The 13,185-nt window shown below is 43.2% G+C and overlaps 1 protein-coding gene across 2 annotated transcripts in view; it reads left to right on the forward strand.

Moving 5' to 3' along the window:
- mapre2 (microtubule-associated protein, RP/EB family, member 2) overlaps positions 1-13,035 on the forward strand; it is a 28,585-nt gene extending 15,550 nt beyond the window's left edge. For both annotated transcript variants that reach the window (XM_036519370.1, XM_036519369.1), the window contains 6 exons: positions 165-292; positions 5,046-5,191; positions 5,696-5,912; positions 10,102-10,241; positions 10,705-10,863; positions 11,661-13,035. In XM_036519370.1, the coding sequence (XP_036375263.1) occupies positions 172-292; positions 5,046-5,191; positions 5,696-5,912; positions 10,102-10,241; positions 10,705-10,863; positions 11,661-11,738 (861 nt within the window). In that variant the 5' untranslated portion in view covers positions 165-171 and the 3' untranslated portion in view covers positions 11,739-13,035. The remainder of the gene's footprint in view (positions 1-164; positions 293-5,045; positions 5,192-5,695; positions 5,913-10,101; positions 10,242-10,704; positions 10,864-11,660) is intronic.
- The last annotated feature ends 150 nt before the right edge of the window (positions 13,036-13,185 follow it).

Consider the following 13,185-nt stretch of genomic DNA (forward strand, 5'->3'; position numbering starts at 1 on the left):
TTTAGAAGAACTAAAGTGTCTTTGTGTGCCATTTACTGCCCCCTGTTATATGCTGTAGTGATTGTTATATTAACAGTATCACCTCCATAAATATGCAGGTGATGTCTGGATGCATTTCCATTTTAATCAGTACTAACAAATGTGACTTATGTTCTTGTTTGCAGCTGGGGGATGGCTGTCAACGTGTATTCTACCTCAATCACCCAGGAGACTATGAGCAGACATGACATCACTGCCTGGGTGAACGACATTCTCTGTCTAAACTACACTAAAGTGGAGCAGCTGTCCTCAGGTAAGAACATGTTGCTTATTCCGCTTTTTTGTAATGTAAGTAAGCCTCTCCCTAACACTGAGGGTGAGGAGCAGTCAAGGTGCAGCAGCAGCAGCAGCAAAAGCTGTGGGTTAACAGCAGAGGTGAAGTTTCAGGGGACAGACGGATGTCAGTTTGTTTGAAGCTGCTCTGGGATGGGTTCCATGTGAGAATGCCTGAAAATGAGGAATAATGACAGTATTGCTCTCTCTCACAGTTCTCCGAGTCAGTCAAAAACGGTAAATTTAGCGTTTCTGAGCAGCTGAAGATGACAGAGTGGAATTATGTGGTATGATTTTCAGTAATCTCTCCACATGTTTCTCATTGTCCATCATGGCGGTCTGCTGGCCGTAAATTGCGAGCAGTGACAGTTATTATTGCATATAACTTTTTTCATAGGAGCACATGTGCCATGAAGTTGGAAAAATACAGTGAGATACATAGTGAAAAATTAAGGACCATGCATGAAAAGGGTTCCTTTTTGTAGTGTAGCGTTACCGAACGTGTTCTAGAACACTGTGAGAAGGACAGGCAGCATTTTGCAGAATTTGTGATGTCCAGTTAGCAGTCTCTCTGGTCACCTTGTGTTGAGACATGGAGAAAATGCTGTTTGTCAGAGATTCCGCTGGCACATACCATTTACTAATAAAACTTTGGTATTTGGAATTATAACGCTTGAAACAAATGAACAACTGTGTTGCCTGTTCATGTTTAAAATCTGAAGCATCTGCTGTCCGTTAAGTTAAACTTAAGTGTAACGGTATTGTTCAGTCTGTCCGGAAGGAGTTATGCAATTTCACAATCCTTCATTAAAGATCAGACCTGATAAAATTGTGTTTAAATTGTGAAGAAAATTCAATTCTTTTGTCCTGTCCTGGTTCTCATACCACTCTGCATATCATTGCAGCATGGTATTTTATTTTGTTAAGGGCCGTTCTTTTTATTGGTAAACAGAATTCAGTCTGTCAGTTTTTGATGATGATGTTGAATTGTAATTGTTTTGTGGCAGCTTCTTTTGTGAGGCTTGCCTGTCCACAGCAGACTGGGGGATGAGCAGGCTCATGTATGTGGGCATTCACCTTGGATTACCTTTTTCTCTCACATGTGAAAGCAACATAAATCACATGGGGTTTGTACATGTACCCATCTGACTGAGCTGGTGTATTGTCCTGCAATGGCAGCTTCCGATTCAGCAGAACAGAAACAGCCTTTATCAACAATAACGTTAGAAACAGCAATATCTGGTGGCAGTATTGATCAGATGCCTGCTTGAGATGTCTTGAGCATTAAAATCAAAACTGAATGTTATGTAAAGTGTGGTCTTTTCTAGAAAGGCCAGACTTCAACTGCATTGTTGACTGCTTTGAGTTGAGTGGACATGCAGACATTTTTAGCCCAGTTATGAAAAGTTTGTAGCTGCTGATATCCTTTTCCATTACTATCCCACCAACATTGATATATAATAACAACAAAAATACATTTAATTTACTGAAAATGTCAGTATAACATTGAAACCAAGGCAACTGGTTTGGGAAAAAAAAAAACAAGAGTTGTGACATGAAGAAAGGTGGTATTAAATGCATAGATTTGAATTTTCTTAAAACTCAGAGTGTATTATGAGTCTGGCAAAACCTTTGGCAAGTGTAGACTATACCCCTGAGCAGTTTTTTTGGTGGATTAAGCATCTGTGTATACAATAAATACCAGAAGTGAATGCAAACACCCCTGGAAGATACCAGTATTCATGCCAACCTTAAATCAAACTTTGATCTTCAAGCGAGCTGTTGTCTAACTGTAATAACAATGTTGATAGGCCACACATACCCAAGTTGAATACTTGGTCAGTAAATATGAGTGATTGAATTAAAAATGAAATCTGTCATAGGGATTTGGGTTTTTTTTGGGGAGTTTCGCAATTGGGTCATTGTCTTTTCCCTAATGATCTGTGTCAGATCTTTGGGCATTGTTCTTTCTTGCTGAGCGGTCAAAACAGAAACAGATGCTGTGATTTGCCCTGTTTAACCCTATCAAGTGTTTACCATTCCAATACCATGTCAAGATTCTGATATCTACTGGTACTGATGTAAAGATCAAAGTCTGGAACAGCATTATTGGAAGCTTCTCTCCATCCATAAAGTAACCTACAGTAACCCTAATAAACTCACAGGTGTGTTGTGCAGTTTTGTATTCTTCACAACTAGTGAAGAAGACAGTGCACAGTAGAACCTTGAAACTTGAATTCCACAGTCCTCAAATACAGGAAGCATGAATTTCACATTCCTCAAATACACTGCTTGCCTGCAGCCAGTAGCTGCTTTGTGCACTACAGGCCCCAGAATGCACTTCAGTAGAGCCAGAATGATTTGGTGTTTTTCAGTGTGGACAATTTAGCAACTCATGGGTGCCTGACAGAGATGCTAATGTGTTGACAAATGTTACAGGATTTGTTTACATTTGTGTGTGACAGGCATGGAGGAGGATGAAACCTTGTCTGAGAGATATATATGTAGAATGTCTTGCCCAAATTAAAAAAATTCACATTTATATTACAGACCACATGCATTTATTCAACCCTCGTGTCAGGTCTGTGTATGATCTACGAACCTGTGTTCACCCTTTTACTGGATATCAGTTGCCTCACACAAACTAAACATTTTAACATTAACACTATTTCTCTGTTGTAAAAATCATTGTTTTGTCCTGTACCATGGCCTGAAAACATCTTGCTCTCAGTTTGATGTAGGCCTATCAATACCTGTTGGAATATATTGTCTACTGACACGTCACACAAAACGCAAATGACCTCCACAAGTGACGATGCCTGATTGTTTTTTTTTTTTTTTTTTTTTTTTTGTTAAAATGAACTTTTTTTGTTTTTAAACAACAAGGTGGATCCGTAGGGCGTAAAGGCAGGTCATCGTGGTCACATTTTGAAAGGAGCGGCGCTCATAAATAGAAGTGCTGCTTGAGTCCGGTATAAACGGAGCTGGAATGCCTCTTTCAGTTACGCCAATTTAGTTTGACAGCAGTGCCCGGAAATTCCGATGTGGCAAAGTGCCTGACAGAGTAAAGGTGTCCTCAGTGTCAGAGTGCAGTATTCAATAAACACGCAGTCTGTGCAAAGGAGAGTCGGCTAACGCCCGCAGAGGAATTGGCCAGAGCGTCTGCCCTCTCCTCAAAGGGACAGTGTGTATCTGAATTCCCCTGTGGTGCGCTGTGCCTGCTGTTGTGTGTGTGTGTGAGTGTGTGGTTGAATACAGGATTTAACAATAGGCCTAGGCTTCATCCTTGGCACTTTTGCTTTTGTTACTGAACACTATCATCTCTGGTTAATGAGGTCATAAGGGACCTTGTATGTTTGAGTAGTTTGGCTGGAGCCCCTGTACTAATGTCCTCAGGTACTCCCTTGATGAATAAAGCTCATTATTCATCAGTGTCACTACTTATCACTATTTAAATGTGTGCTTAGTAAGTGGGGCACCATTCAGATTTGAGTAAATCAATGCATACAATCTGGCTAACCACTAATATAAAACAGACAAGAACAGGACCTACATTGAGCTTTATGATTCTTGCATTAGGCTGACTCACACCAGGGTGCACTGAACTCAGAACAGCACTGAAGTACCGCTGATGGTGCACATTTGTAGCACTCTGAAGTGCTGAGTACAGATGGCTGCAAAGGGCTCTGCAACATTTATGACCCTGAAGCTGTGCTGGCTCAGGTGCTGGTGCTCTGTGCTAGAGTGGCTCACTCCCCTTAGACACACTGTGCTAGAGTGGCTCACTGCCCATAGACACACTGTGCTAGAGTGGCTCACTCCCCTTAGACACACTGTGCTAGAGTGGCTCACTGCCCTTAGACACACTGTGCTAGAGTGGCTCACTGCCTTAGACACACTGTGCTAGAGTGGCTCACTGCCCATAGACACACTGTGCTAGAGTGGCTCACTCCCCTTAGACACACTGTGCTAGAGTGGCTCACTGCCCTTAGACACACTGTGCTAGAGTGGCTCACTGCCTTAGACACACTGTGCTAGAGTGGCTCACTCCCCATAGACACACTGTGCTAGAGTGGCTCACTGCCCTTAGACACACTGTGCTAGAGTGGCTCACTCCCCATAGACACACTGTGCTAGAGTGGCTCACTGCCCTTAGACACACTGTGCTAGAGTGGTTCACTGCCCTTAGACACACTGTGCTAGAGTGGCTCACTCCCCATAGACACACTGTGCTAGAGTGGCTCACTGCCCTTAGACACACTGTGCTAGAGTGGCTCACTCCCCATAGACACACTGTGCTAGAGTGGCTCACTGCCCTTAGACACACTGTGCTAGAGTGGTTCACTGCCCTTAGACACACTGTGCTAGAGTGGCTCACTCCCCATAGACACACTGTGCTAGAGTGGCTCACTGCCCTTAGACACACTGTGCTAGAGTGGCTCACTGCCCATAAACACACTGTGCTAGAGTGGTTCAGGGCGCAGCGACAGATGCTCTCTGCTGGGGTAGTTCAGGGCACAGAGGCAGATGCACCGTGCTGGAATGGTTGAGGGCACAGACAAATGCATTGAGCTGGAGTAGTTCAGGACACAGAGACACACTGTGCTGGAGTTGTTCAGGGCGCAGAGACAGACTGTGCTGGAGTAGGGGAGAGCCACAGTTTGTAACGTTGCGCTGAAGTGCTACCGGGTTAAGAAGCAGACATTCTGAGACCCTGTTGGTTCTCTTCACAGGAGCAGCCTATTGCCAGTTCATGGACATGCTGTTTCCTGGCTGCATCAGCCTGAAGAAGGTCAAGTTTCAGGCCAAGCTGGAGCACGAGTACATTCACAACTTCAAGCTGCTGCAGGCCTCCTTCAAGAGGATGAATGTGGACAAGGTGAGTAGATGGAGGTCCGAGCGATACAGTGCAGGAGTTGAACACATACTTACCCAGCCAGCCACTGAGGAGTAAATATATACCAACCTCAGGAGGGAAACCAGTTTGAGTGTATTTGATTTTGCTGGCTTACAACCGAGTACATCTACATAAAATGCAATTTATTAATGTTCTGTTCTCAATGACAGTATATGAAAGTAGTATGGAAAACAGTTCTAACTTTCCAAGGCAGTCCTCTACAGAAACCATGAACACTGACAACCTAAACATTGCATAATACTCATGGTAACTAACATTTTGTGAGTTAAACCATACAAAACTTAAAAATAGGAACATAAAAATAACTGTGGTGACAGGTGTCATTGACAAATAAGATTTAATAAAGTATTTTTTGTTTGTATAGTAATTGCCCAGAAAATTATTCTTAAAGAATTTAAATGAAACCTTTACAAAGTCTCATATGTCATGCTAAATATTTGTACATGACGACTTTTCCCTCCTAAGATTATTCCTGTGGAGAAGCTGGTCAAAGGCCGGTTCCAGGATAACCTTGACTTCATCCAGTGGTTCAAGAAGTTCTTTGACGCTAACTATGACGGCAAGGAGTACAATCCGGTTCAGGCCAGGCAGGGGCAAGACGCCATTCCACCACCGGACCCCGGCGAACAGATCTTCAACCTGCCCAAGAAGTCCCACCACGCAGCCAGCTCCCCCACAGCAGGTAAACGCAGTCCCTGACCTACATACAGGGAAGGAGTCACTTCCAGGCATCTACAGAAGAGGAAGCATTCCTTACAGAAATATACATCAGATGGTATATATGTTTGTCCGTGACCTAGAAAGTGGTCCACTGTTGGCCTCTTGGCTTTGAAGGGGTAGGGACTGAATATTGTGCAGTTTCTTTACAATATTGGCATTTAGCGGACGCTCTTCTCCAGAGAGACTTACATAGGGTACAGTTTTTTACCCATTTATGTGTTACCCATTTATTCAGCTGAATATTTACTGTGGCAATTCTGGGTTAAGTGCCTTGCTCAAGGGTGCAACAGCAGTGCCCCAGCGGGGAATTGAACCGGCAGCCTATCGGTTACGAGTCCTGCTCCATGCCACTATGCTATACTGCTGCCCAGTTACTGGGTCTTTTTTCAGTTCTGATTTGTATGAAGGTTAAATTCATATATTCAAAATCATAGTGCTAATTCTCGTGGAAACATCATGGTCTTTCATGGGAAGCAGGCATCTTTCCACAGAACAAACCAGATAAGAACATAAATAGCTACACAATGTCATTCCAACTGCAGCTTGTCAAAGTTCACATCCAGTGATTAAAACTGTAATTGACTAATCACTTGCAACTTGCATGGGGCAGCTATGAATTTTATCTGCGTGCCTCCTTGTGGCCATATGTCCCTTGTTACGGTCTGCAGGGATGGATATCTGCAGTCACCTGCTCTCTGTGCTTGAAATGTTATTTTGGCACGAGCAGCATTTCACAGACTCCTGCGCAAGCTGTCGCAGGCAGAGAAATGAGCCCAGTATGTGTACCACCAGCTGGCCAGACACCGTTACTGCACCAAATCTGTACTGCAGTCAGGCACATTAGGTTTTGGCGGCTTTGCTTTTTTTTCCCCCCTTTCCCTCAGGAATTCCTCCATAGGGAAAAAAAAACAGGGCTTTTGTTTTGCTGAGATATTGAAGTGTCAGCAGTCTGCAGTTTTAATGTCCTACTGTCATTGTATTACACTGAATGCTAATTTTATATTTGTCTGAATTTGGAGGATAGAGGTTGAACAGTTTCAGTATTCCTTATTTTGCTGCTTTGTAAGTTTCAAACCATGACAAGTGCCAGTTGTCGAACAATATTGTTCCCTCCTCTTGTTAGTTTTTAGCACTTCCCTGCTAAATCCTCATATTTACTGTGGCCTTCAAATGCAATCACACCTTTAATGAATACTAATACAAAGATGATTTTATTTAAGCAAGGCAGTTAGTATTTTTGCACTAGTTTATTACCTGCAGATCGCTTCGGTACATGATTACTTGCAGGTGCTCGAGGTGGTTTATTACCTGTAAGTCCTCAGGGTGGTTCATTACCTGCAGGTACACTGGGTGGTTTATTACTTGTGGGTGCTTGTGGTTCTTCATGATCTGCAGGTGTGCTGGGCAGTATATTACCTGCAGGTCCTCTTGGTCCTTCATTACCTACAGCTGTACTGCTCTGTGTGAGGTAGAATCAGGTAGAATGGACGCCGTCCAAAGTGCCACACCTCCTTCGGTTGTTAGAAAATGGAAAGAAACTTCCATTTCTCTGCTTTGCATCAGTCAATGATTTGTATGTTTTTTTTTCTCTAAATTTCACACTCATCTCGATGTGTGGTGCATTCTGCTGCCACATAGATTCATTCCTTTGTAAACAGGCTGAATTGGTCATTCCCCTGTACCTGCTAACTTGATGTTCAGATTATTCACTGCAATTAAGGTTATAGGGAATTGCATTTTGGTGTTAAGATTTTTTACATTTTTGGACATAGATTCACTCATGCGGCTGTTTTGGGAATCACCAATAGGATATTGCACTCTTTACTGCAACATCCTGTATGCTTGCGTAGGAATGCTGGGGCAGGGTGAATGCCATCCTCTGATACCTCCTGCAGCCAGTGGTTATTTTTCACACTACAAGTCCCAGGTTGCACCACAGCAGAGACAACGCTGAGTGGAGGATAGGCACATCTCCACTGACGTTATCCAAGAAACTTGCGTGCACCTGACAAGTCTCTAGAGGGTGCTAAAGAGCAATGGGATAAGAGGACCCTGGCTAACATAAATCTTCCTACCCCTGGAAAAAAACAAGTCAATTTCTTCTGCTGTTTTGGATACTTTCGGAATCAGTTCTGCTGTTTCGGTCTTGATGTTCCTGTCGGCTGATGACCCTGCCTTGAACTGAGCTGTGAGCCGCACGGCTCAGCCCGGTCTTGAGACAAGTGCCCTTATTGGCTGAGCCACTGGGCAGCCTGACACAGTATGTTTGACATCATGTTAAACAATGATTCAAGTGAGCTTGTGCCATGACTGTATTTCAGCAGTTGACCTAATTTTGGCTTTACGCCTGAAGCGGAAACTGCACTCTGCTCAACCTGTGGACCACCGCTGCAACTGCCCGTCCAAAAATCTCTGTTCACCACAGGAATAAACCGGATAGAGCGTCTCCGTGTCACAGGCAGCTGAGATGAGGAGGGTTTGTCACATGAACAAAATCATACCAATTGGTTTAGGGGAAGAAAAAAAAAACTCCTCTGTTTTGCATTCCATAAAATTCCATTTTAAGTGTGTCTGACTGCAGTCTCCATTCCCATGGCCACGTGCCATTTGACAATGCTGTAGCTCCATTCGCTGAGCTACCCTTCGCTAACGTGCGTGTGCCTCTTGTGGCGTGTCCTTTTTTGTTTGTGTTTAACTCAGTCATTCTGACGTATTGTTATAAGTATGTCTGCAATAATTAAAATGCCTCCAAATTAGGAGGCAAATTAAAAGAAATGTTGTCGTCCTCATTAAATGCCATCTTTATTTGCCAGTGGGCACGGTTAATGGTTCTGTAAAAGGTCAGCTGGAGGAAACTGAGGACCACTGGAATACAAACTACTTTACCATGTACCCATTTACAAGAGAATTAATCTGCCTCATGAAAATGCAGAACAGTGTTAAAAAAGGCATGAAATGTAGCCAAAATAGTCTCCCAGATCATAACTTAGATTCAGAAATGGTTGTTCACTGAAGAACAGTCTTAGCTTCAATGAACTGAATGAGCCCATGGGACTTGTACATTGCAAAGGTCTTGCTGACATCACTCACAAACTATTCGTCAGGGCAGGGTCATTTCTCCTGCTGAGGAATGCAAGTCAGCCTCCAAAAACAGCATTATTTGTCTTGTAATCTTCATAATTTGGGCAGTGACAGCAGGACTGGCAAGAGAGTGAAATTACAGTATTTCTGGTATGTTTCCTTTTTTGAGGAATACGGAAAGGAACACAGGGATGCTAATTAAAAGTATGTGTGTTTTTGTTTACGTGTGTGTGTGTGTGAGTGAGTGTGAGAGAGAGTGAGTGTATATGTGTATGTCTTGATCTTGCTACATCCCAAACGTACTCTACCACAGGTACCAACACTCTGTAATTGCATGCATCTTGGAACACAATTACAGAGGCTACAGTTTTACTGCAGAAATGTGTACCGCCTACACAAGTGCCCCCCAACAAAATAAATTCATGCTAAGTATGTGCTCTAAGATCATTTTACACCAGCTAAGTGCTTTGAAAGGGTGAGTTACATGCTTGGAAAATATAGCTTTGCAGTAATGATTCCTGTCTCAAGCCCCTGGGCCCTACTTAGGCTGTGATAGCACAGCTTTCAAATGCGGATACATAAGCACCAGTACTGCGGTTTGGAGGCCTTTATGAATCAATGCTGGTATTTTAAGGTGGGCTGGGAAAAAGGTTTTAATGACTCAAAGGTGACAGGCCAGTTGGAATGCCTGCAACATTACCTTCTGCCAGTGCTGTTGTACCCTTGGGTAAGGTGCTTAACCCAAACCGCCTGAGTAAAAATCCAGCTGTATAAACATATAACATGTAAAAAATGTCAGCTGTGAAAGTCACTGTGGATAAGAGCTTCTGTTAAGCAGATGTGTTGTAAAGTGATGTTGCAAAAGGAGAGAGGGGACAGAACTGGTGCACTAGCTATGCATCTGCGATCCCTGGGGTTAGTTGAATGGCAATAAATAAAATGTTGAAAGGAATCGCTACCTGGACCTGTGGACAAAGAATGACTGCAGAAGTTATCCACTTCCATATAAGCAGTGTTGTAGCCTTTGCATTCCTAAATACGCTAATGGACTGAACCCCTCTTATTTGCAGGTGCAACCAAATCAAGTTCAGCCTCTAAACCCTCAACACCATCATCTAGACCCTCGTCAGCTAAAAAGATACCCACACCATCAGCCCCTGCTAAGGGGGAGAAGGAGCTGGAAGCACAGGTCACTCAGCTAAACGAACAGGTAGGATCGCTATAACACCTCTGGGACCTTGGACTCAGCTGAATGGAACCAGACCGAGACACAGGCTCCCCTCTTCCCACAGGAGTAAGATCTGGAGAGGCACTCTTGAATATAGTCAGCATGACGAGAAATAGATGGGCAGAATGGCCTAGTCTTGTCACTGAACTTATGGTCCTTATTCTCATGTTTTTGTTGCAGCTACAGAAAGACTCAGAATATTCTTTGCAATGGTCCCACTTTCGGCACTGTTTCATACCGGATATGTAAATTGGGGTTCAAAATATATCAAGGATTTCTTGAATTTTGAAGTGAAATCACTTAATTGAGATGAGTGAAGTGGTAGAAAGCAGCGGTACTTTTGACTGGTCACTTTAGAGGAACATTTGTGACAGGTGGGTACAGGTCCCGCTCTGCTGTACTGACACAGTGAGGCAGATTGAGAGACTCTCTTTTTGTGTGGCAGGTGAACACATTAAAGCTGGCGTTGGAAGGCGTGGAGAAGGAGAGGGACTTCTACTTCGGGAAGCTGCGGGAGATCGAGCTGTTGTGTCAGGAGCAGGGCCAGGAGTGCGCCCAGTTTGTGGAGCGGCTAATGGAGGTGCTCTACTCCACAGAAGAACAGGTGAGTCCGCGACCTGAAACCGAGGCTCGGGTGCAGCACGCATTGTGCTTACGGCGTTTACAGAGCTCGTACACTTCCAGGAAATGTGGACTCTTCATGATTCAGCATTACCAGGAAGGAGGGAGGTCTCCTTAGGGGTTAAGCTGTTTGTATTAAACTGAGAGAGTGTTTTCAGATGTTTGTACCTCTTGGGTCCCTTAAGAGTGAATGGATGAAATTGTGCTTCACTGCTTATTGCCATTTGGGATGCTCCTTGGTCAGTCTGGTAAAATTTGATTTATGTGATTTTGGTTTACGTGATAAAATTGCCTGCAGATGTATTGAGCATAACATGTCAGTCATTATTGGTTTTGGTTGAATAGCACCATGATCATGAAACACTGGAACAGATTTACATCAAGCCTCATTAAATGTGTGTATAGGTTAATTCAGTTGCACGTGCTGCCTGCCTTTTGAGATCATGCACTTTATTTCAGCAGGTGAGTGTGCCTGCTTGGGTAGCCCTTCTGCCGTGGCACATGCAGTTATAATCTCACGGTGGTACAGTACGTCTTAGCATTTAAACTCTCAGCCAATCAAAGCTGCTTAGCACTCTAATGACACAGCAAATGATCCGCCAAAATGGAACCGAGTGAAGTCCATGGCGAAGGGCTTTGATTCCCTGATTAAGGCATCATCTCGTGAGCCAGAGGACTGCCGTACTGCAGCGTGCCGCCTCTGTCTCCGTGCCCGGTTGCCGTGGCAGCAGCAGCAGCAGCAGCAGAGACGTGATTGGCTGGTGTTGCTGTTTCCTGCAGGAGGGAGCGGGCGAGCCGGGCGAGGATCCGGACCAGCAGGCCTTGCAGGAGGAGGCCCAGCAGCAGGAGGAGTACTGAACACCACGCATCGCCCGTCACACGCCCCGCCCCTTTGTTTTTGTGGGAACTGTTTTTAAGCTTTATTTTTTTTTCCATTATTTTGTTTCATTGTTTTGTTTTTTTAAAATGTCCTGAGGATTGAGCGCACAAAGCGTCCTGTTTCGGCCCCCCACGGTTCAACATGTGCTTTTGTGACAGTTGGTGAAGTCCTGCGTCCAGTTCTCCTGGTTTAAAACCCAGAAGCGTCCAGCAGCTCTGGCCACCGCTGAATGTTCCCAGGACGGTGTGGGCAAAGCACTCCGGTGTGGAGAAGACTAATTCAGAGCTCAGGTATGATGATGATATGTTGCATTTTAGGACAGATAGAAACTATCGGTCACCAGTGTGAACGCTACCTGCTTCTTTCCAATCCATTACTGTACGCTTTGAAGTTTACTTGTTTTGTCATCATTTTTACATATCAGTTCTATTAATTGTGATAAAATGCAATAAGCATAACCCTGAAAAGCTAGTCTTAGTTCCTTTTTACTTCCCACCCCACTGCCGCCGTAAACATTTTAACTTATACTCTGAAGAAAAACCAATTAGTTCTCATCATACAAAACATTTGTGCATACAGAATGTTGTGAATGGAAAAAAAGTACATTTGATCAGTGAATTTGTTTCCACATGAAGGGATGAAGGCTTGGGAAAAAATTACTGCAGTAAGTGTCTATGAATCAGGAACACAAGTTAGTAAGTTTGTAAAAACCCATTTATTTTTCTGTGACTGTCATTGAAAATTCCAAGGAATTGAAAAAAAAAATCAGTGAATTCATGTGTAAAATATATGCGTGTATGTCATTTTTAAGCCACAGGTTTAGAAGTTGTTACCAGTCAGTTCACTGGGAATTTGACATAATACAGTATTCCAGTACATTGTATTACTTCTTTTCTTGATTATGCATTTACTATTAACTAAACTCAATAGCTCACCGTAATGCTTTTGTTATATATTATGTGTAAAATGAAAAGGAATGTAAACAAATGTACTGTTTATAGTTATAAATAGCGAAAAAGAAAAAAGTATTGGGGATTCCTTAGACATGTCTTATTGTCTCACTCATTACGCGGTCCCCACAATTCGTTGCATGTTAGCATTGGTATTTTTTTTTGTCTTCGATTATGTGAATAACTTGACCTGCTTTTATCTTTTTACATATTTAATAAAAACTATGTTAAGTGAGCTGTGTTTTGTACGTTTAACCTGCCATTTCAAAGCTGAGGACATTTGGATGGATTTGCTATAATAAAAACCTACACCTTTGATTCAAGAATAAAGGCAGTGCTTCCATGTATTGTATACAGCACAGTATGCATGTAGTGTTCCCAGCCTTTCACACAGATGGTTTTTACCTTAGGTCCCTTTGTGTGCTGGTCTTTATCTGAACTTATTTTTACTCTTTACATAAGACCACAAGTGTAT

Source organism: Megalops cyprinoides, chromosome 24 (genome assembly GCF_013368585.1).
Source record: "Megalops cyprinoides isolate fMegCyp1 chromosome 24, fMegCyp1.pri, whole genome shotgun sequence".
NCBI classification, from domain to species: Eukaryota; Metazoa; Chordata; class Actinopteri; order Elopiformes; family Megalopidae; genus Megalops; species Megalops cyprinoides.